Here is a 24,322-nt window from a genome sequence, read left to right as displayed (position 1 = left end):
GCCTGTTAAGCTTGTGGAACTGTAAGTCAATTAAACCTCTTTTCTTCATAAATTACCCAGTCTCAGGTAGTTTTTTTTGTTGTTGTTGTTGTTTTTTGAGATGGAGTTTCGTTCTTATTACCCAGGCTGGTGTGCAATGGTGCAATCTCAGCTCACTGCAACTTCCACCTCCTAGGTTCAAGTGATTCTCTTGCCTTAGCTTCCCAAGTAGCTGGGATTAAAGGCATGTGCCACCATGCCTGGCTAATTTTGTATTTTCAGTAGAGACGGGGTTTCACCATGTTGGTCAGGCTGGTCTCAAACCCCTGATCTCAGGTGATCCACCTACCTCAGCCTCCCAAAGTGCTGGGATTACAGGCGCAAGCCACCATGCATGGCCGTCAAGTAGTTCTTTATAGCAGTGTATAGCAGTGTGAGAATGGACTAATACAGCTGGCATTTGGGAAACTGGCTTTTGAAAACCTTTCCTAAATGATAATGTTGTGCCTGCTGTGCCAGCCCACTTAAGACTATACAATAAGATTTACGATGAACACCTTTCCTTTTGAGAGAGTCTGGAATTTTGGTTGACAAGAGGGTGCCTATGTGATCAATCCTCAAAAAAAAAAAAAAAAAAAAAACCCTGAACTCTGAAACTAAAATGGAGTTCCTGATGTACTGCACACGTTACTGAATTTTAAAGTTGAAGGAAAGGTGTATAGGAAGGCTGAACAACATGGATTCCTCTAGACTCCTCCTGATGTCTTTTTCCATTAATAATCTGGCTATATATCTTTACTATGTCACTGTAATAAATCTTAGCTATGAGTATGATCCAATGTTGAGTTGTATGAATCCTTCTGGGGAATCACAGAACGTGTAGGTGAAATTGGAGACTTCTGAAACACTACTATGTAAACATAATAAAAAGGAGAGAATCCTATCATCGTCATTTCACAAAAGTGTATGTTAATAAAATTCTGCTCTTTACTTTGATCGTATGGAAACATGGAACATAACATCAGAATAGAAGGCAGAATTTTAAATGAAATAAATGTAGCATTATGAGAAGTTTAATAATTAGCCTTATTTTTCTCATTTTGCTGCAGATCAGTGAAAATCTCATCATGAACCAGTAACAGACATGTGCTTAAGAACTATGAGGTTAAGTAATTTTTGCCTGGATATGCCTTTCCTCCAATTTACTTTCTTCTGAAACTAAAAGTACTAAAAATAAATGTTATGTGTACAGGGATAATTGTAAAAGCTGAAACTTTAGTAAGTGATTAAAGATTTCATTGAAATAGTCTACTTTGAATTGTTATAAAGAATGGAAGAGTATTATAAATTAATAACAAATTTAGTTCTTAAATATTTTAAGATTTGAAAAGTTTTCCTGTCAGCCAAATAACAACATAAAAAACACCAAAACCAAACAAACGGAGACAGTGATACTTCTGTGTCATAAAACTGTTTTTATAGTTATTTCCTCATTTATAAATACTGATATTTTAAAATTATTTATGGAAGACAACATTCACAATCTTTCACAATCACCTGAAAAGGAGCCCATCAAATCAACTCTTCCTATGGGTTGCAATATTTTTTAAAAAAACAACAAACAAAAACTTCAAATTTCATCCATTAATATATACCTGCATTTCTGTAATTATAGTTCTTCAGGGCAATTTCTAACAATATAACATTTTTCAGATGCAAAAGGCTCTAAAATTCCATGTACCAAGATAAAGAAATAACTTTCAAAACCAGAACCACACACCTTTTGCTGTAATTCTTTTACTGCAGAATCTCTATCCATGCATGCCTGCCGGAAGGCTTCATACGCTTTATTGAGTTGCTCGCCAATGTTTTTATCCATTCCTCTTCGTCCTGTAGCATCACTATAAAGGATGGAGTAAATGACAGGTCTGCAAAATAATGAGATCAATTTAGATAATTACTAAGTTACATAAACCTCATTTTAAAAATGCATCTTAAAGATAGTTCTATAAGGTTTACCACAAACATTATACCACCAAGTACTATAAACATAAGTCTCATCTAAAATCCTGACTAGAAATCGTATGAAACCTTAAGTTCCACAATTTTAAAATATTCTTATTCTAATGTTCAAGGAGCAAGTGGGGTTCCGGTTCAGGAAGATGCTACTTTGGGAATACTAATCTATAAACTTAACCTAAAAATGAGAAAATATAAAAGGCCATTTTAAATTCTTTATTATGGAAAGGTACAATAGGATCAGCAATGTGGGAAGGGATTTCATTTTATTAAATGGACTCTTACTCCCACTTATGAGGTGAATTCTTGCTACACTGAAATTAGAGCAAAATTAAATAGATAATAAATGTTTGTGGATGGAGTTCGCACTGTTGTTACCACAGAGCAATTAAAATGTGTGAAAATGCTCTTATTTTAGCACAAAATCTAGGGAGAGCCGCCGTTGCATGGTACGTTAAAAAAGAAAAATCACATCCCTTCAGTCCTAACCCCACTACCGACCAGTTTTCCAACTTCCCTGCTGTTTCTGAATACAGGTGATTTGCTCAGTGGAGGTAATTTGGTTTTATAACCTCAGTTTGCACAACATCTCTTAATGACATTCCTTGGCTCTGAGCAGAAGGCTAACTAATGACTCTGATTCTTCCTGTCCAACTGTAAAAATCACAACACAGGACCTTTCTCTTAATTCTCTAAAAGCCACAGACTAGACAAAGTTCTCTATCAGTTATATTGGGTACCGAGTTATTTCATGTTTGTGAAAATTCTTCAAAATTTCAGTCTCTAATCTGTCATAACATCTTTTGTTATATCTTCAGGCACACTTTTTTAATTTTCACATTTTCAATTGAGATACAATTCATATAGTATAAAATCCACTATTTTAAAGTGTACACTTTGGTATTTTTTAGAATATTCATTATGTTGTGCAAGCATCACCATCATCTAATTCTGGAACATTTTAATCACCCTCCCTAAAACAGTCCATACCTATTAAGTTAGTCCCAATCCTCCTCTTCCCCCATCTCCTGGTAACCGTTAATCTTTTTTTTTTTTTTTGTCTCTATGAATTTGTCTATTTTTGACACTGCATATAAATGGAATAATACAATACATGGTTTTTGTGTCTGGCTTCTTTCAGAAAGATATTTCTGAGGTTCATCCATGATGTAGCATGTAACAGTACTTGACTCCTTTTTATGGCTAAATAATATTCCATTGTAAGATATGCAACATGCTGTTTATTCCTCAGTTGATGGACATTTGAGTTGTTTCCACCTTTTGGCTGTTATGAATAAAGCTACTGTGCACATTTGTGTATACATTTTTGTGTGAACACGTTTTCAATATTTTCAGATATACACCTAGAAGTGGAACTGCTGAGTCATATGGTAATTCTATCTTTAACTTTTTGAGGAACTGCCAGTTTCCATAGAAGCTGTACCATTCTACATTTCCACTAGCATTGTATAAGGGTTCCAATTTCTCCACATCCACACCAATACTTCTTATAGTCCACCTAAAAAATTACAGCCATCCTAGTGGGTGTGAAAGGATACCCTATCAAGGTTTTGACTTGCAGTTCCCTAATGATGAGCATGTTTCCATGAGCTTATTGGCCATCTCTGTAACTCTGGCAATTTATCCATTCAAATCCTGTGTCCACTTGTAATAAATGGGTTATTTCTCTTTTTATTGTTAAATTTTAAAAGTTCTTTATATATTCTAGAAACTAGACTCTTATCCAATATATGATTTGTAAGTATTTTCTCCCATTCTGTAGATGCCTTTTCACTTCTTGATAGTGTCCTCTGACACACAATGTCTTTAATTTTAATATAGTCCAATTTACCTATTTTTTCTTTTGTTGTTTGTACTATTGCTGTCATATCTAAGGACTGTTGCCTAATCCAGGGTCATGAAGATTTTCAATTGTTTCTTTTTAAGAAGTTTATAATTTATATTAAAGTCTTTGATCCATACTGAGTTAATGTTGTATAAGTTGTGAGGTAGGGGTCCAGATTCATTCTTTTGCATGAGGTTAGCCAATTGTCCTGGCATTATTTGTTGAAAGGGCTATTCTTTTCCCACTGAATAGCCCTGGCACCCTTGCCAAAAATCAACTGATCATAAATCACAACTTTTTTTTAATACCCACATGCAAGTAATCTTTCAGCCAAAGTCTTTCATTTTAAGATACTAAATATATTTTAAGTAATTTACCAGGCTCAATAAAAACAATTCCAGGGTTTTGGATAACAACGTCATTACTTTCTGAAAAACTGAAGAAATGGCAATTCTTTTTATGCATTCCACTTAGGAAGTTAGTTTCTACTGCTACCTCTGATAGATGAAAAAGTTGAAATCCTGTTACGATAATTAATGTTGCTAGGATCTTGGCCCAGACATAGACACTATGGAAACATAAGCAGTTAGCATTAATATAAAGCATCATTTTGAGTATTTTAGACAGTGCTTCATTCGAAAACATACTAAGGCTACTTACAAAAAATACATGAGATTAAAAATAAATACGCAAAGAGGAAAGAAAAAGTAAGTATAGGTAGTCACAGGGACTATAATATACTATAATAAACTAATACAGAAGTTAGAGGTTTTAAGTAGCTAAGTGGCTAAGTTATCTATCACTGCCTTAAAAAGCTGCATGTCGTGAAAAATTGTCAATATAAACCACACCTGTACCTTTAGATCTGAGACAAATAAGAGCCTCGAACTGGAAATCCATCTAGTCCCTTGCTTTGTTCTATTACTGACTGACCCTTAGTTAAGGGCCACTAAATCTTTTGGGACCAAAGTTTCTTTTTCTTCAGTACAAAAAGGTGTTTGGACCCAATTTCTAAGAAACTTCCTTTTTCTACAGTTCTTGAGTTTGTGAGTTAAAAATGCATGTCTGTTCCATCGAGAAGGTGCCTTCTTGTTTTTAAAAATGTAAATGCAGCACTAAAAATAGCTGCATCATATGCAAGTAAATCATGTGGAGCCATCCCTTCAGGTCCTTGAATTAGATCACACAAATGTCACTAAGAGAGGAGCTACTGAGTAAATTCCACACGGATGCATCCTATTTCCTGAAATAAGAATGTATGCTGAAGAAATAAGTTCCAGGTTGATACAAATAAGTAAATGATACTTTTAATTCCTATTTCACAACCAAGAAGATAATTAGGTGTTAGATCAGCGACACTGACCAGAGAAAAGGGAAAGTCTCTGGGACTCAGCTAATTAAACTGGACAGATTTCAAATATTAACACCCTGAACTTTAAAGCCACTTGTTTATTTATTTATTTTTAGCATTTGTTAAGTATAAAATTAAGAGGCAGCTACATTTCAATCACATTTCGGTACACCTTCTGCAATATTTGCCAGACTCCAGGAAAATGCTTTTCATTTATAGTAAACATGCTCAAACCTAAATCTCATGGTTAAGCTCATTCTCCAAACCCAGGAGGCTGATGCTATAGCAATCTCTCCCTTGAAAACACTCTCCTAGTTAGGGTTTTGCTTTATTTCTGGATTTGGTTTGCTGGTTTCCTTCCATTACATGAGAAAAAAATTCTGAAATCCCTGAAGGTAGCAGGGCTAGCTCAATGCAAATCACCAACCCAATCTTGTCCCCTGCAGTTCTTCTGGAGCCTGGATACTCTCATCTACCCACTGTTGTCAATCTAGCAGTAATTCCTTTTTTCCTACCCAGACCAGTGGTTCAGACAAGCAAAACTGAGGGCAGTCGGTTCTTGTCCCACCTCTCCAGCCCAGTGATTGCCCATGGTGTGCCTGTCCATGAAGAAACACCAAGAAAATCCCTGCTTCCTCTTTCATTGATCCCTTGGTTCAATAATGAAACTGTCCTGGAGTAAGAGAGGCAGCATGAGCAAGAAAGATAATTTTCCCTTCCTTTGGTAAAGCTTCCCAGCCCTAGCAAAACTTTGATTTTAATAAAATATATCCCATTACCATTCAGTCAGAACAAGGTATTTGCTGGCTTATTATGTGTAAGGCACCATATGGGGAACAGCAAGGGATTCAGATATAGTACTATCTTAAAGTTATGTTTCTTTCACAAAGTATTTTCACCAATTCTTCATTTCCTATTACATATTAACATTCCTCTTTGACTGATAAGGCTCAGAAGGCCTAAATGCCTTATCTATAGCTATAAAGCTGTGTTATGAACTAGATTAAATCTTTAAAATTCTTAGTTCAAGGATTGTTCATTAGAGTCAGCTGCAAAGTGCTCTCCCAGGGTGTTATGGTAAATATGCTTATTTGATAAAATATTTAGTGCCAACTATGAGCAGAAGTGTGCTGGGTACCACTGATGCAGTGAGAATGAAACAGACATGACATCTCCTCCCATGAAGGTACCATTAACTGTAACTTGAAGTATATAGTATATGAGCATCCTAAGATATCCAAAAGGCTAGAGTTTGGAGAGGAAAGTTAATCTATTTATGAAGTTTAGGAAAGGCTTTGAGAGGTAGGTGGCATTTGAATAGGGTGTTGAGATATAGGTGGGAATGATCTTACCCATTCCTTTTATTTAATTATCAAACGGCAGTCATCCTTTTTCAAACAGGTTTCCCACTGTGATAAGGATGTTTTTAATATTAAATAATATCAATTCTTTACTAAAACAGGCCAGGATTATATGCATTTCTTATGCACTGCTCAGTTTGATTTTCCTGATCAGGACAACCATGCAAACCTGAGACAATTCTTAAGCATAACAATGATGGTTACTATAAACATGACGGATTACACTAAAGCTTTTCCCATGATGCCTGAAAGCAAGTAGAGGTGGAAATGAAAGAAAAGGCAAGTTCTGCAGCCTTGATTTTCTTTGTTATTAAGACAAAGAGTTTGGATAATAGAATCTCCTTTAACTTTATAATTGTATAACATTACCAAACTATACACAACATAAAAACTTTTGCTCAGCAAATATGGTGACTTATTTTTCCTCATAAATGATATCATATATTTAAAAACAGTAGCTGCTTTGTCTTAATTTATGTTACAAATTAAGCCTTGATTGCAAACCAGTTGCTAGGGCATTTCATTTCACAATGGTGAGAAGCAAGGAGTAAACTTTATATATAAAGTGTCCTGGAAGTAAAGAGATGATATGATACTGTAAAAATATGTGATATGAAAAATATGTGATTACAAGTAATACTGTGAAAATTACTGTGACTTTTGTTTATTCAATAACATTTATATATTCCCTCCTAAACACTTTACTAAATAGACTGAAAAAAAATACAGCCTTTAAATTCAGACCCCAGATCTGCAATTTCCTAGCCATTTACTGAACTCTGAACATCACTTTTCATATCATACATAGTTGTAGGGTTACAATAAAAATTGAGACCATATATACAGTAAAAATTAAGTAAAACTTCAGTGAGACCATATATAAAATATGTTATTTGTTCCTCAATATCTATTCTCTCCTTCTCTTACAGTACTAATACTTCTGATTTTTAGTTGGTGTGGTCATGTGACTATGTGCTAGTCATTGGCAAATGGGTGTAACTTCCATAACAAGTTTTCCCTTTCACCTTTTTTCCCAGCTGGATGGAATGTTACAGTGACAAGCCACCTAGAACACTGTGATGCAGGCAACCCTTGTTTAACCACTGTTTTGTGGGTTTCTAAAGGAGGAACTGAGCTGTATCCTGATTGGTACAATGTTCAAGACTGGTTCAGTGTTGAACACACAGTAGGCACTCCTTTTCTCCCTGGGAAAGTGAAAAACAGTCATGGTCTTTGCCTTTTTCTCCAATTAGAGCTTATAATTGAGTGAGGCAGACACACATGAAAATAATTAGCCAAAAGGTCAATTATAAGTGCTTAAAAAAAAAGGTCTGGGCACATCTTCACAGAGGTCTGGGTAGCACAGGTATAAGCATTTGTAGACCTCAACCAATGGTTCACTAGAGATTTACGCATTTCATTCACAGTTTTACCTAAAAAGAAGAAGAAGAAAACTGTTAAGTAAAAGGTATAAACAAGATAAAGGCTCAATAGAAGGAACAATCAAAATAAGAAGGATTGTGGAAGGCTTCACAGAGGATCTGACACTTAAACAGAGTCCCGAAAGATGAGAAGAGTTTCAACAAGTAGAGAATGAGTGGGCAAAGTACATTGATTCTGAAAGAGCAGAGGCCCTGAAAAGTCATTAATATGGTGCATTTTAGTGAAGGGAGTGAGTATTCTGTTTATGCAAGTCTAGCATGTGTGCAGAGATGATAGCGAGGTGAGGGTGCCATGATAAGCTATGGTCAGGGTCAGCATGTCTGACTGTGCTGTACTACAAAAATCCTAGGGAAGACCATACATAAAGACCATGATTGGAATGACATCCCATAGAGCTGTAGAGTACACTGGCTGCATAAACCACATGCAGCAGACTCAGTTATGGCTAGACTATAGTAGATCTCGAATGTCACTCTAAGAAATTTAGACTTTAACATGTTGACACAAGGAGTAATGAGAGATTTTCAAGGAGATGATGGACATATTTTAGACAGAAGAGATAACAGCATGGACTACAAACTAGCGAGGGAGACAAAGTGAGGCTATACCACAGGCAACTAATGCTGTATTCTAGGTAAAAGATGAGGGCTTGAACTAGAGCAGGGGAAATAAAGATGAGTGGATTCAAGAGGCATTTCAAGAGTAGAATTAACAGGATTTGGTGGCCGACTGGATGTGCACAATAGACAAGAGGGCAGCAATTCAGGTACCTGTGACTGCAAATCAGTTGGCCTGAAATGGGACCTCAGAATCTACATTCTAGTTAGCAAAGTGCCTCAGGTGATTTTGTTGCAGATGGTTCACCAGCCACTGGTTTTCAAAACACCCAGTAGAAAGTGGTGATAGCCAGACATAAAGTGACAGAAAGAAAATTTTCAGGAGGAGAGGGAAGATACTGAATCCAATTTTGGACAACAGTGCTAGAAAAGACATCATAATAAAGAGGAAGAAAGCATCACCTGCATAATTATCTATAGGAAAAAAATGAAGGCAACTATGCCTTCACTACTGTTTGTATTCTTGAAGTCCTGTTTTTAATGTCTCCTGATACTAGTACATCCTTGGATGGCCAATTAGGCCAAAATCGTTTTACCCAAAAAAAAAAAAAGCCAAAAAAAGCTACATTTTTGAAAAGAAAACAATAGAGAAAAGCAATACACATTATTGTACCACCTTATAGCACAAGATGTACATGTCTTTCCTACCAAATATAAACCAAAAAAGAGGACAGGCCCACTTATTATTTATTTGAAGGAGGCCAGAAGGAAAACTAGGAAATGCATAAAATAGTGTATGACATTTTGTGTCTGTTATTTTATGTAAAAAGACTATTAATCCAATATGTAGAAATGTTATCTAATGCTCTGCTTTGTTAACCTTTCTATGCTGTTAAATAACTCTGGCAGAGTATTTGAATGCAAGATTTTCCTTAAGTATCTTCTACTCTACCAGATTTATAAATAAATAATAAGGTAGTACTAATGATTTTTCAAAAGAGTGGTACAGTTTGTATCTATCCTCTGGTCTTAACCAGAAAAGTTTGAAAAAAAGTATTTTCAGTAATCTCAAAAAGGTCCCCCAAAACACAAGACAATAACATAAGAGAAGTCACAGGCTACACAAGATTCATAAATGGTAAAGTTGTTTCGAAAGAGAAGTAGTTAAAATCTTATGAGTTAACGGGTTGGCTGCCCCTCGAGTATCCCTGAGTCATTTACTGTATCAGAAAAAACCACCATGGAGGAAGAGAGCTCTTCTATGAAAAAAGAGTTGAAATTTCAAGAGATAGAGGACCTTTTCACAAAAGGGCCTAATTTCTCTTTAAATCACAATTTAAAATAGCTGAGCAGCTATTTAGCCTTGAGAACATTACCAATGATAAATAGGAACAGGCAAAAACCTACATAATTATAAAGCTTTACTCTGTGCTCTTAACCACTGGCACAGGACTCTACAGCTCTTCATATCCCTTGTTTTTAATTTCCCTGAGGACATCCATAGGCTGCTGGATTTGCAAGTCACAACTTGTTTTATTAGAAGTAATTGTGAGAACTCTAATGAAAAAATAAATAAGGTTTCAGAGATTTCCGGATCTCCATTTTCAGCCATTCTGAAGATGTTTAGGGTATGACTTTAACATATTAGCTTAAAACCAGATCTAATATTTTTAATCCAGTACCATGCAACAAGTTCTCTCCTTCAGACTGTTGAATATTCCTAAAGAGAAGGCTACAAAAATCCCTGGGCAGCCCAACAGACTAACCTTTCAAACTTGCATCTGTGCCAAAATTACCCAACTTTCTACCCTTTTCAAGGCCACACCAGTTTACCTCAAATATGAATATTCAGACCTAGTAAATCTTAACACTTGCTGTGCCACCCTACTGTGGGGAAGTAATAGTTGATTAGAAACTCAGATTTGCTGTTTCACTTCCTTTTGTCTCTGGAAAAAAATAAAAAGACACTATAAAATAAAGATTGCAAATGATATTTTTAACTATACCACATCTTGTGTAAAATGTACTAATTTCTCTGCTAAGGCAATTTAGATTAGATACTCTAAATTAAAAAGCCTAGTCAACTGAAGATAAAATCAGAGTTGAAGTATACAATACATGTCCAGTCTAGACAGGCTTGGTGATGGGTGAGAGTAAACAAATCATTTAACCTTTCTATGGACCTCTGTTCCCCCATTTCTCCCAATTTAGAATCTTGGCGTAGAGTCAGGCTGTAGGACATTGGTTCGCAACCTGTCAGTAAATTAGAATCATCCACGGTGGTTTTAAAAAATACATTACCAAACCCTGTCCAAGACTCCTGGATCTAATTTTGTACAGGGGGGAGATGTAAGATGGATTTAAAATTACTGCCATAGGGGGTCGAGTCATAGCTTGGAAAGCACTATTATACAAATATGCACCAATGCAGGGAAACAGGCTTTCATAAAGTTGCCTTTTTTCCCATAGTGATCTGCTTTTTAATTATTCTACAAGAAGTATATACAATTTAGGAACAATAATAGCAGTTGCTAAGGTAGAAGACTTTCTCAAATAAATAAATAAAGGTATTTTGATACTTTGGCAGATGGCCCAGAGCAACAGCACTTTGTTGATCTTGCTTCCATAAAACTTCCACAACTCATCAACTTAATTAATTAATAGAGAAAACAAATGTTTTCTCTATTAATGGCATTTGTTGAAGTTCTTGTTGAGAAATTTGACTGACCATAGCCCATCTCCCACTAAGTAGCAATGACACTTTTAACTTGATGTTCCCCCTATCAATACTCTAATCATCTTAATTCTATTTAAATTCTCAAACTATCTACAGATAGTTGAGAGACAAGATAGATGCCTCAAAGACATGCCTTTAATTCAAAGAGGCACAAAGAGTCATGGATAAGAAGGACAATCTCAGTCTTCTGTTTGAATGGCAATCATCCCAACAATGAAGAAGGTGGTTCCCTATTTGATCATGGGAAGCACTGGGGTTGGGGTCGGAACAAAGATCTATTTGCAGGTGCTTTACATAAACTACCTCATTTTTAATCTTCCCTCTGCAGAAGCATATATTGTCTTCCCTTTACAGAGGAGGAAACTGAACTTCAAAACTGAGCTTCAAAAGGGTAAATAAGTTGCATAAAGCACAGAATTAGAAAATGGAAGAACCAGATAAACCTAGGTCTCTGTTGCTAAAGCACAATCTCTAGCTCTCTCCCCTCTAATTTAGTTTTTATTTTAATCAGAGCTATACGTACCTATATCTTAATGAGTTGTGTAGTTCTACAAAATAAGAAAAACAGTAGTCCTCTGCTTTCCCCTTCCTATTTCCTGCTTCACCTTCGCAACAAATTCTTTTGACTAATTCTTTTTTGTATTTATCTCTGTATCCCTAAATAACATGTAATACTGCCACTACTGATTTTTCAGTTTTTGTCTCATTATGGAAAATTAGGATTCAGCTCTCTTTAAACATCCCCTACCTCCTATTCTCCCCCATTTCCCCAATACAGTTATATCTAATTTTTCATTAGATTAGCATTCAGCTTTTACTTTCTTATTACTATGTAATGCTATTCACTGCTGAACAATACCATGGATACTTTTCCTTTTCTGAAAATTTTTTTCCCTGAAAATTCTTGTTTGCTTTGTTTCCTATTATCACTAATACAACTCCTCAATATACTCAGACACGTCAGGTATTCTATCTCTTTAGAAGAATCACTCTGTAAGCTTTCTGGCTTGCTCCAATCTAGACTAGTTGCTCTCTATGCCTGATGGAAAGCCTTCATCTTGGGACCTTCTTTACCTTGAATTTGGGGATACCCTTTGTCCATCTCTTTCTTTAATTGAATCCCTCATTTTCAGTCTCCTAAATCTTGTTTTATATCCCCACGTGGTGACGCAAATCTTCTAGCAGCTTCCTAAGAACGTGTTTGGGAAGTAAATTTTTTGAGGCTTTGCATAACTAAAAATACCTTTACCCTCTGACTTAACTGATCCTTTGGCTAGATTAAGAGTTCTAGGTTGGAAGTAATTTTTCCTCAGAATTCTGAAAGCTTTGCTATGCTATCTTCTAGCTTCTGTTTATTTTTTTTGAGGATCAGATCCATTTTGATTCCTGATCTTGTACAATTCTCACTCTGTTGCTCGAGGCTGGAGTACAATGGTGTGATCTCAGCTCATTGCAACCTCCACCTCCGGGATTCAAGCGATTCTTGTGCCTCAGCCTCCCCAGTAGCTGGGATTACAGGCGCACGCCACCACACCCAGCTAATTTTTGTATTTTTAGTAGAGACGGGGTTTCACCATGTTAGCCAGGATGGTCTTGAACTCCCAGCCTCAGGTGATCTGCCTGCCTCGGCCTCCCAAAGTGCTTGGATTATAGGCATAAGCCACTGTGCCTGGCCTTAAACCGATTTTTTTCTCTTTGAAAACAATTAGGATTTTTTTTCTTTTTGTCCCTAGGATTCTGAAATTTCAAGACCATACCTGGCCATGGACTATATCATAGCAATAGGTGTTTGGTGGGCCTTTTCAATCTGGAAATTCCTCCTTCAGTTCTTAGAAGTTTTCTTGAAAATTTTTTGGGGCAATTTCTTTCCTTTTGTATTCCTTTCTGGGACTTCTACTATCTGGGTTTTGAATCTTCTGTACTGGTTCTCCAATTCTCCTTATTCTGCCACTCCTTTTAAAATGAACTTCCCTCCTTATTTCATAGTGAGAAATAAAAACTTTTAATGTGAGGAGTGCAAACCCATTTTAATTATCAGGCCCAGAGAGGCACTGAAATGTATGTGTGTGACAGCAGTCACACCTCACTCTCCCCTGTGAACTAAATGACCCTCTTGAAGCTACCTACTATGTGATGCCAAGTAGCCATAATATGCCATACATTAGATACCAAAACTCATGCCCTATAGTTCAACAATGTATAATCACTAATCAATGTTATTTCTGTAAACCAATGAGAATTCCTATCAAATAACTTAGTATCAGCCCATTCTTTGCTCTCTTTTGCCTTTAAAAACCTGGTTGCGGCCGGGCACAGTGGCTCACACCTGTAATCCCAGCACTTTGGGAGGCCGAGGCGAGTGTATCACAAGGTCAGGAGATCGAGACCATCCTGGCTAACACGGTGAAACCCTGTCTCTATTAAAAAATACAAAAAAATTAGCCGGGCGTGGTGGCAGGCACTTGTAGTCCCAGCTACTTGGGAGGCTGAGGCAGAAGAATGGCGTGAACCCGGGAAGCGGAGCTTGCAGTGAGACCAGATCGCGCCACTGCACTCCAGCCTGGGTGACAGAGAGCGACTCCATCTCAAAAAACAAAAACAAAGAAACAAAAAAAAACCTGGTTGCAACAAAGGCCGAATGGAGCAACCCCCCAAGGCAACCTGGAAGTGTGTCCAAGGCAGCTGTCATCAACCTTTACCCAAATAAATTCCCTATATTAATTATGCCTCCGTTTCTTTAGGTTGACAATAGATACAATATCTTAAGTCTGTTGTCTTTGGCAGCCATTATCCTGCCAAATGACAGCCAACCAATCCTGGATAAAGAAAGTAGTAATCAAGGGTAAGTAGTGGTGCCTCTGGAGCTGCACTGAGGCTGACAGTGTATGAGCCAAATCATGTTCCACCTCTAACTGCCTGTTAAACCAGAACATCTGAGCTTTGATCAGTTATGTATATATACATTGGAATTCCACGTTTGAAGAGAATCAAAGGCTTAAAGGTAGGATTTTCACCATCTTGACCCCAGGATGATTAGTCATTCTTTAGTAAGGTCTACTTTTTTGTAGGTGGTTGAGACAAGTGTGAGTAATTTGGGAGGCAGGCAAGGCCCCTCTGCTGGGTTTCCCCAACTGCTGAGCCTATTCTGTTTCTGGGTAAATGTTCTGCCAGAGTTCACACTTGTGGTGAGAGACCAACTCAAATCTAAAGCAGTTTCAGGATGGGGAAAGGAAATCACCTTGAATAACTGCTACTCCTTCCACTTTGCCCTAGAAAAGAAAGCCACCAGCCTTTCCCAACCCCTTGGGCTATGAATAAGAGGAGTTCATATTCTATTTCAGAAAAGTTGCCACTATAGTACATAAAGAGGTGAATCAGTGAATGAAAGACACATTCTGTGTTTTTGTTTTGTTTTGTTTTTTGTTTTTTTTTGAGACAGAGCTTCACTCTGTCCCCCAAGGGTAGAGTGCAGCAAGTGTGGCGGTGCAATCATAGCCCACTGCAGCCTGGACTCCTCGCCTCAAGCAATCCTTCCACCTCAGCCTTCTGAGTAGTTGAGATGATAGGCGTCAAGCCACTGTGCCCCGCTACATCTTGGTCTTTTCTGTATCTTAGTTACATGTTTGCCTTCTCACCCACAAAACACATCAGGAGTAAAAAGCAAAAAAATCAGTCAACAACACGGCATATACACATAAATAAGACATCTTCTCTTTTGGATGGTTAGGAAGATCTTTAAAGACACTCAAAAATATTAAGTGTGTTTTCCCTACCTGAAGAAAGGAAATGGAAGAGAACTGTCACTACTCAAATTTACTTGTGATCATTTTCCACTTTTAAGGAGTTATATAACACAAGCAGCTAATTCCCCAACTGACCTCTTGCATTTCTATTCTCCTTCCACATTGTAAACTTTGGTCATGAATATACCCATAGCATATTGTACTACACTGTTTCTGTGCTCCATCCAGGCAGCTGATATAATAGAAACCTTAAATATCATAAATCCAGCAGTTAGAATTTGAATTTTGTATTTTTCCATAAGCTGGAAGGCTAAATGCAACAGGATAAACAAGACAATCTCACTGGTTAAACCCAAAGGTCCCCAGTACATGTTCTCCATTTTGCTGGATGTTAGAACTTGGTGAAATTTTCTATGCGATCTTGCAAGAGCTAAAAGATTTCACTGTCAAAGACCACACCCATGAGTCTCAGTTTTGCCTTACTTCCTTTTTTTCTCCAGTAATACTTCTTTCTCTGAGACTATTTATCAAATGTTATGGGTTTAAGTGCACAACTAAACAGTATAACACCAAAAGGGAAAGCAGGCATGTGATGTTCTACTCCTCTGAGGTGAACATAAACATGGCACTGCTCAGTTGGCTGTGCTGAACTGAGTAATCTTTAAGGGGTATCCTCTCCTGTGAGTACGGGCAATGTTAAAATCTGAAGATGGGGGAGGAAGGATATACAATTTTAAAATAGTTAATATTAAAAATCTATTACATAAATCATATAAAGGACTTTGCATAATATTCACAGATGAGGGAACTAGAAGAGAAAGTCTGTAGTCAGTATGGTGAGGTGTAGAGGAGGAGTAGGACTGTATGGGAAGGAACATGTATTACAATCCTCTAGGATTTGTGAGATTTTAATGTTTATCAGAAAGGAAATATGGATTTTTAAAGGTTGAGAAACAACAATATCAAGGGAAAGGCACTTCTACTTTTGGGATTTCAAATACTTGAGGTTATGAAACCACATTCCTGTAAATGCCACATAATAAATGGTTATGAATAGTAAAACCACTTAAATCTCTCACAATAACAGTTGATTTGCTGATTCCAAAAATCCTTCTTCAAGCAATTAAAAAAAAAATCCTTTATTTTGAAAGAATCTAAGTCTCTAACTTCTGTCCCTTATAGCAAGTCACTCTCTGGAAAAACTATTACCTGATTGGGTTGTTTTGCTGTTCAATAGAACAATTCTCATACTGCAACTATTTCAAAGACTCTCATAACTTCAACTTGCTAAGTAACCATCAAAATGGAACTCATATTAATTTTCTTTGTCTACTCAATTTCCAGTAATTCCTTACTGCAATGACTTAAAATACTTCGTTTTCGATGTTAGCAACCTATTTTCAGTAGACCCTTCCTTTTGCAAAAAAAAAAAAAAAAAAAAGTATTGGTGTTAAGTAAAAGCTATTATAGATCACTAGTACTCAAACTGTTTACTCTCATAACTTACTACTGATAATTACCATTTATAGAGAATATATCTCTGAAGGTAAAAAGTTACTGTCCAGGAAATTTTCCATGAGACAAACAACTGCCATCATTTACTTCCCAAACTCTTTTCCTTAAGAAAAATACGTCCCTTTAAAAATGTTTTTCTTGGTTGCACAGCAATGTGAATGCACTTACCATTATTGAACCATATACTTTAAAAAAAGGTTAAGATGGTAAATTTTACGTTATGTGAATTTTACCACAATTTAACAAGCTTTTATAGATTAGGAATTGGAAAATGTGACACATGTACTACATAAGTCCCAAAGCCTGTTTTCAGTTGCATAGGGCTTGGTACCAGTTACCCTCAACTTATTTGAACAGTGACCAAATACTGCACTTAGTTCAAAAGACTTTGAAAATTAATTAACAACTCACTGAAAAGGTAGTTCATTTCATATTCTGTTATCCCTTCCTGAAGATAATCATAATCTTGGTTCTGAACTATAAAGCGATTTTTGTTACATATCTAAATAATAGCCTCCTCTTTCCCTGTATTTATGATTCAAAACCATGGCAGCAAGCATAGGAGATAACAGGTGGGAAATGGCAGCCACAGCATAAATCCTACAGGAAATAGAAACTAAAACTAGGCTTTACGTAACTGAACACAAACGAACTGCAATTAAACAGTAATATTTTATGCTTATAAGGTGTTAGAAAACAAAAAGGATAAACAGTAACAGTCAATCAGCTAATGCATAGCATCGAAATAGCGAAGCTTTATGTCAACAGGCTATTTTTATTTACCATTTCCTTTTGGACAAAGGTATGGTTTTAAAAAACATGCAGTCTTCTTTCATCATAGGGCAACTCCCCAATTATTTTTGCTATAGTAGCCCATAAATGGAAATAAAATACCCACGCATTCACATAATGCCTGCATCCTACTGTTAGTAACACTTCAGTGTCTGTAGGTATCCTCCACAGTTCATAGATGCAAACTGCTAAATTACATTACCTGTCTCAGGTCATGTTCTTGAAGGTGATCAAAAAGCATTTGAAATAATCATTTATAAAAGTCTATCAAAGATTACACTATTATCGAGGTATTAACAGTAAACCATTAGTCAAGTAAAAAGGTGGGCTTCTGTTAGATGACAGCACTGCCCCATGTGCGTGCACATACCATGCACATACCTGAACTATGCTAATGATTTTCACTTCATGTTAAATAAGCATAAGCATGTTAAGCTTGTATATTTTTTCACCCACTCATTTTGAAACCCTCTGTAGGATTTGGCTACAGTAAAATGTCAGCTTGGTTATTACCTTTAAAGTAAGAAATTTCCCGGCAAAATTGGGAAGCTAGTGACAATAAAGTGAAACTGACGCTTTCCCAGTTGAGTTTCACTCTTGGTTTCTTTCAGGGCATAGACAAACTTGCCCATGTAGAAGCAATACCCTTGCTTCTGTAACATAACTGAAGAAGAGAAGAGAAAGAATAGCAAGACATTTTACTTAACAGCCTCAGCCTACCGACAGCATTTTTCCTTGTCCATGAAAAAAAAGTTGTGTGTACGGGGGAAATAACCAGCATCAGTACAGCAGCTGTTCTTAGTTCTTGACATTACTGTGTCCCAGACTCTTTCATTCAATTGTATTTACTCCAAGGAGTTTTTGTTTGTTCTGAACCATTTTGCTGAGTATTGTTGCTGTCTTAAGGACAATGAACTCCCAGACCCACATGGTTTCATGAGTGAATTCTTTCAGATCTTCAAAGAGCAGAGTTCTTAGGCTATTTAAACTACATCAGAGCAGAGGAAGAGGAACTCTGCCCAGTTCTTTTTAGGAACCAGCATAACCTTGATACCAAAACCTAGCAAAAATAACAGAAAAAGGTGAGTATAAAATGAATCTCAATCATTGATTTTAAATAAAAATGCTACCAAAGGAACCAATATATACTTAAATATTACACCATGACCAAGCGTAAGATTGGTTCACAAACTGGAAATATACTAAAGTAATTCACTATCCTGTTAGGTCAAAGATGAAAAGTACCTATGAAAGGTTATGATAGATGTCAAAAAGCCATTTGACAAAATCCAACTTCCATTCCTGATAAAAATGTTAAGAAGTAATGAAGAGACATTATTTTAACACAACAAGAAATATACACACCAAATGAACATCCAATATCTATTATTTAAAATTGTTCTCAAAGTGCTATCTAATACAATAGACACTCCCCATCCCCAGTTGCAAAAATGACTTTGGATGCAATCCAAACAGTTCTCTGCAAAAATCACAATGAGCTAGAAATATTAAAGGAAACTTCCCTGATAAATATAATTTATTAGATATTAATAGTAACTTCATATTTAATGATGACATAAAAAAAAATCCCCAAACTAAGAAACAAGATAAAGGATGGCCAGAATCACTGTTTTATTTACCACTATTCTGGGGAAGCCAGCAATTCACTAAAGCAAAGAAAGAAAGAGATAAGATGAATTATAATTAGATGATTGTTTTCCTAGAAAATTCAAGTGAAACAATTTATTAAAATTAATAAATTTAGAAAGTTGGCCAGATACATAAACACTCATCTACATACCAGTCACAAAATATAAGAAAATATAATGGTTAAATCCCAAAAAGAGTACTTTAATGAAGCACGAACAGTTTATGTTAAATTTTATCTCAAAGATAATGCAATTATATTCAAGAAAATTTTGAGAAGGAAAAATGAAGAGGGACTTGTCCTATGAATTACTAGAAAACGTAGTATCAAAGCAGATTGGTACTTTTAAAGGAAGAGACAAAAAGATCAAAGCAACAGATGAGTCTAAAGAAAAGATGCATGTACACATGAGAATTTACTATATTAAGGAGGTATTTCTAGTCAGTTGGGAGAGAAATGATTTCAACAAATGATTTCAGGAAAAATGGCTGCCCAGTCATAAAAACGAAGAAAAAAAATTAAATCCTTATCTTAGCATACAAAAATCATTTTCAGATGTTTTAATGAGTAAATCATAAAAAGAGAATTAACAGGCAATATAGGAGAAGATCTTAAGAATTTTTGAGTGGGGACTACCTTCTTACCTGAGATAAAAAGCCTGGGCATTTTAAACCAAAGCATTGATAATTCTCGAAAATATTTGCCATATATTTCACAAAGGATTAATGAAATCTGTAGTCTAATGAGAAACAGATAATTTTGAAGAATACTGGGCAATATATACGGACAGTACATATTCAGTGATAGTTAACTATAATTTGGTACATCTACACAATGCAGTACCACGCCAACATTACAATAAAATAGAGCTACATATGGCAAGACTTTCACCATATATATATATATATATATACTTAATCTGAAACAGATTATCGAACAGTATGCATAATCTCATTTTCATAAGAAAGCAAAATAACATGGTTATGCACATACAGGAAAGATGTGGAAGGCTTGGATTACAACTGGGGAGAGGACTGAGAAGGATTTCACTTCCTGCTTTGCACATAGTTGTATTATTTGAGGATCCCTCCTCTCTCAAACGAGGACACAATAATTTTTAACAGAATGCACTGCTTGCTTCTCTGCAACCTCTCGTTTGGGTGTGTATTCCAACAGCGGTAAGGAGGCAGGTCATTTTCTTTTCCTTCAATTTCACGTCGCTTCTGCACTTCCTTTACTACCATCTCTCCCTTATTATAACTTGTCAAAAGCATCTCCTGTGAGGTGAGATAAACACCACTTTACATAGCAAGGCTGCTTTACTTTTGCTCGTTATAGCATAACAATAAAGGCACAGCTCTTCTTTGATTATCCTCCCCCTCTCTACTTCTAGAAAAGCACAGCTTTTTTGCCTGTAACTCGTTGCTAGTCAGTTTACACCGGCGTGAGGACTCTACCTAACGCCTGGGTTCCCACTGTGGGCGGGGTTGGCTTCTGTTCTTCCTGCCTTGGCCACCCACTCCCTCCGTGACCCTCTGGGAAGTTACCCAACTTCTCATTGACCAGGCTATGATGACACCCCACAGGAAGGCAGAGGGGAACTGTGCAACCACCTTGGGAAAACAACAGAAAGAACCAATTAAGTTTCCGAAAGAGTAACCACGATACTACTTGATTCTAGGAGGCAGTCTCTCTCCCGAAGGGAAGTCGGGAATGTTCCTGGCGGGTCCACTGCTCATCTCGACACCGCAGGCCCTTCCACCCCCATTTCCCGGGCAAAGCAGCCGGGACGAGTCCCTCCCTTGAAGCCGTGGGGGCAGACGCCGACGATGCTATGCTGACATCGCGGGCCCAGAAACCAACCCACAAGGAGTCCGCTCCGGGGGAAGGACTCGCGTGGTTTCTCCCGCACAAAATCCCTCCCCAAACTGCAAATTGGTTGTCTCCGCTGCTCCTCGGCTTCTCTCCCTGCGGCGCGCCTACTGTCAGCGCGTCCCTCTCGCTCACGCATACAAATTCTCCGACGTCGTGCTTGACGGATTCGGACACGCCAATTCACAAAGTTTCTTACTCACACAGTTCACGCTTTCAGCTGCGCTCCCTCTCCCCTCAGGTCGCCGGCGCCTGGCCGAGTGACTCCAACCGGAAGTTGCTTTTTGTTCCAGTTCAGAGGGCAGTGCCTGCGCGCAGAGCCATTAACTCTTCACCTTCCACCCAACAAGGCCAGGGCCCTTCCGCCCTGCCCCACCCAGCCCAAGGCTCTTCTGCCCCGCCCCTCCCCGCCCCGCCCAGCGCCCTCCCCGCCCCGCCCAGCGCCCTCCCCGCCCCGCCCAGCGCCCTCCCCCAGCCCTGCCCAGCCAAGTCCCCGCCTCTTAGAAAGAAAAAGCGTCAGCAGCGGAAGAGAATCCTATGTCAAGTGTAAAGGTCGCTTGTGAGTCTTTGCTGGATTTTTTTGCCAAACGATAAATAACCGGTAAATAAATAACCAGTAAATAAATAACATCACCCTATATATGAGTTAGAGTACACAAGAATCACCTGAGAAACAAAATGTAGTTTCACCAGCCGACTCCTACAGCTTTCATTTCAGAGCAACTGGAGTGAAGCCCAGGAACCTGCATTTTCAACAGATCCTCGTAAATTTATGTAATTAAACGTGGTTAAAGTCCACACTCTGAGAAACACTGCATATACACATACCCATTTGGTTTCTCCCCAACTAGTAGTATTTTTCAGTAAATGTATTTGTTAAAGAGGAATGGCTGGAAATGGAGGTGGAACTTTATTAGAAAATTTCCCATGAATTAAGACTTTCCCATTATTCCAATTCCTAACCATGCATGAATATTCTCTAAGATTCATATCTTAGATACCGCAAGAAAGATATCTTTTCCCTTTAGGGCAAGAGGATGAGGTCTGGCTGCCCCAATTTCTCCCTGTATTTCTGAATCATGGATGTTTACACATCTTTCCTTAGGCCAGTAAGTCCAAGGATTTAAAAACCTGCCAAGTTGCAGTGCATTCTGTCTAGTTATCTTGAGTGTTGCTGTATACTTTTAAAAGTCAAAGCCTAAATATATTTGAAATAATGTTTTTAACAAACAGAAACTTCTTATATATAACGTTTTGACTAGTTGAATAGTTTTCTTGTAATAAGTAATTGAGTTAAACATCACAATACAGTACTGCTTTAAAAAAATTATTTAAACTTTTTTTGAGGGCAGTTTTAGATTCACAGCAAAATGGAAAGGAATGTCCAGAGATTTTCCATATACGTTCTGCCCCGACACAAGCATAGCCCTTCCCCATTATCAACATCCCTCACCCCAGTGTGATGAAAAAAAGCTGTTATAAATATCTGCGTGCAGGTTTTTTTGTGCGGACATAAGTTTTCATCTCCTTTGGATAAATACCAAGTAGTGTGATTGCTGGATCATAAGGTAAGAGAATGTTTAGTTTTGTAAGCAATTGCCAAATTGTCTTCCAAAGTGGCTACCATTTTGCATTCCCACCAGGAATGAATAAGAGTTCCTGTTGCTCCAAATCCTTGTCAGCATTTGGTGTTGTAAGTGTTCTGGATTTTGGCCATTCTAATAGATGTGTGTCATATTTTATTGTTGTTTTAATTTGCATTTCCCTGATGACATATGACGTGGAGGATCTTTTCATATGGCTATTTATTTACCATCTGGTTAACTTCTTTGGGGGGGTAAAGGCCTTTGGCCCATTTTTTAATCAGGTTGTTTTCCAAATGTTGAGTTTTAAGTGTTCTTTGTATTTTTGATAACAGTCCTTTATCAGATATGTCTTTTGCAAAAAATTTTCTCCTTCTCTGTGGCTTGTCTTTTTACTCTCTTGACAATATCTATTGCAAAGCAGAAATTCTTAATTTTGATGAAGTCCAGTTTATTCAGCACTGCTTGAGCAAATTAAATAAGCTGATTTGAAGATTTCTGATTGAAATAGTGGAATTTAGTAATATACTCAGAGTCTAAAGCTGAATGCATAGGCATTTTGAAATATGGAGGTGCTAAAAACTTTGAATAAGGAAATAAGCTAGATATACACATTTCTTAAATATGTATTTTTCTCTTTCCACTTCCATGATGTTGTAGTCTTGAAGAGAAGTGGCTGCATAATTCCCCTGTATGTGAAATATGCATAAATGCTGGTAGAATTATTTTCTAATCAATGCTAAAATGGCATCAAACATTTTCCTTTTCCTATAATGATGATTTTTTAAGAATTCACATACAGTATGTTTTACAAAGGTTAGAAATTGAGTTGACATTTATTTGAGGAATAATCTTTTAAAATAATGACATAATTTTATTCCAGTTTTCCTTCACTCATATTATTATATACCTCAAGTTAGTGAGCAGTGATGTGGCATTGGAGGTTGGGTATGGTGGCATGAAAATGGGGAACTGACCAGGTGTGGTGCTCACACATATAATCCTAACACTTTGGGAGGCCAAGGGCAGAGGATCACTTGAGCACAGGAGTTTCAGACCAGCCTGGGCAACATAGTGAGACCACGTCTCTAATAATAATTAATTAATTAATTATTATTAAAAGAAAATGAGGGAATTGCAGGCCTTTAAAAGATATTTGGGAACCTGGACGGGTGCAGTGGCTCACGCCTGTAATCCCAGCACTTCGGGAGGCCAAGGCGGGCTGATCACTTGAGGTCAGGAGTTTGAGACCAGCCTGGCCAACATGGTGAAAACCCGTTTCTGCTGAAAATACAAAAATTAGCCAGGTTTGATGGTGCACACCTGTAATCCCAGCTATATGGGAGGCTGAGGCAGGAGGATCACTTGAACCTGGAAGGCAGAAATTTCAGTGAGCCAAGATCACGCCACTGCACTCCAGCCTGGGCAACAGAGAGAGACTCTGTCTCAAAAATATTTTGAATCCTAGTTTTAAAACTGCTTAATAATTTATTGAGAATTCTGAATATAAACCTAAGGACAAGGAAACCTGGCAATATAAACACTTACTATGACTTGGAATGTCAGTTATGTTCTCAGTCAAATCTTTGATGTGCAATATCACTATTAATGGAATCTGGTTGACTTCTGATTTACGATGACATCTGGACTGGCTGATTATATTGCAGACTCTCCAACTAAAATGCCTATGAACAATCAGAAAAACATGAGAACTCGCAATGGCCTTGGAAGGCAGACTGACAACCAGGGCCACTGTGTATGGTTGAGCAGGCTGTGCTCAGTTGCAAAGCCTTGCCTCCTTCAGCCTGTGTCTTCTCAGAGAGGTGCTTTTTCTAACTCACAGAAAAGTACCGTAAGAGCAGCTATAACCCTGTTG

The 24,322-nt window shown here is 37.3% G+C and overlaps 1 protein-coding gene and 1 long non-coding RNA gene across 6 annotated transcripts in view; one reads left to right on the top strand and one right to left on the bottom strand.

Moving 5' to 3' along the window:
• TANK (TRAF family member associated NFKB activator) overlaps positions 1–24,322 on the bottom strand; it is a 99,053-nt gene that overhangs the window by 54,333 nt on the left and 20,398 nt on the right. Inside the window, exons 2-4 of one of the 5 annotated variants that reach the window (XM_063694929.1) lie at positions 21,530–21,606; positions 21,067–21,171; positions 1,760–1,907 (exon numbers count right to left, since the gene is read on the bottom strand). In XM_063694929.1, the coding sequence (XP_063550999.1) occupies positions 1,760–1,858 (99 nt within the window). In that variant the 5' untranslated portion in view covers positions 1,859–1,907; positions 21,067–21,171; positions 21,530–21,606. Of the gene's footprint in view, positions 1–1,759; positions 1,908–21,066; positions 21,224–21,529; positions 21,607–24,322 lie in introns of those variants that run through there. The other 4 variants (XM_063694928.1, XM_055379097.2, XM_063694930.1 and 1 more) reach the window with 4 other exon arrangements.
• The window catches only part of LOC134756648 (uncharacterized), a 64,218-nt gene continuing 61,202 nt past the window's right edge, over positions 21,307–24,322 (top strand). Inside the window, exons 1-2 of the long non-coding RNA XR_010129596.1 lie at positions 21,307–21,464; positions 22,360–22,431. This is a non-coding gene — a long non-coding RNA (uncharacterized lncRNA). The remainder of the gene's footprint in view (positions 21,465–22,359; positions 22,432–24,322) is intronic.

This window comes from Gorilla gorilla, chromosome 11 (genome assembly GCF_029281585.2).
Source record: "Gorilla gorilla gorilla isolate KB3781 chromosome 11, NHGRI_mGorGor1-v2.1_pri, whole genome shotgun sequence".
Lineage (NCBI taxonomy): Eukaryota > Metazoa > Chordata > Mammalia > Primates > Hominidae > Gorilla > Gorilla gorilla.
This window is presented reverse-complemented; position numbering and strand designations above follow the sequence as displayed.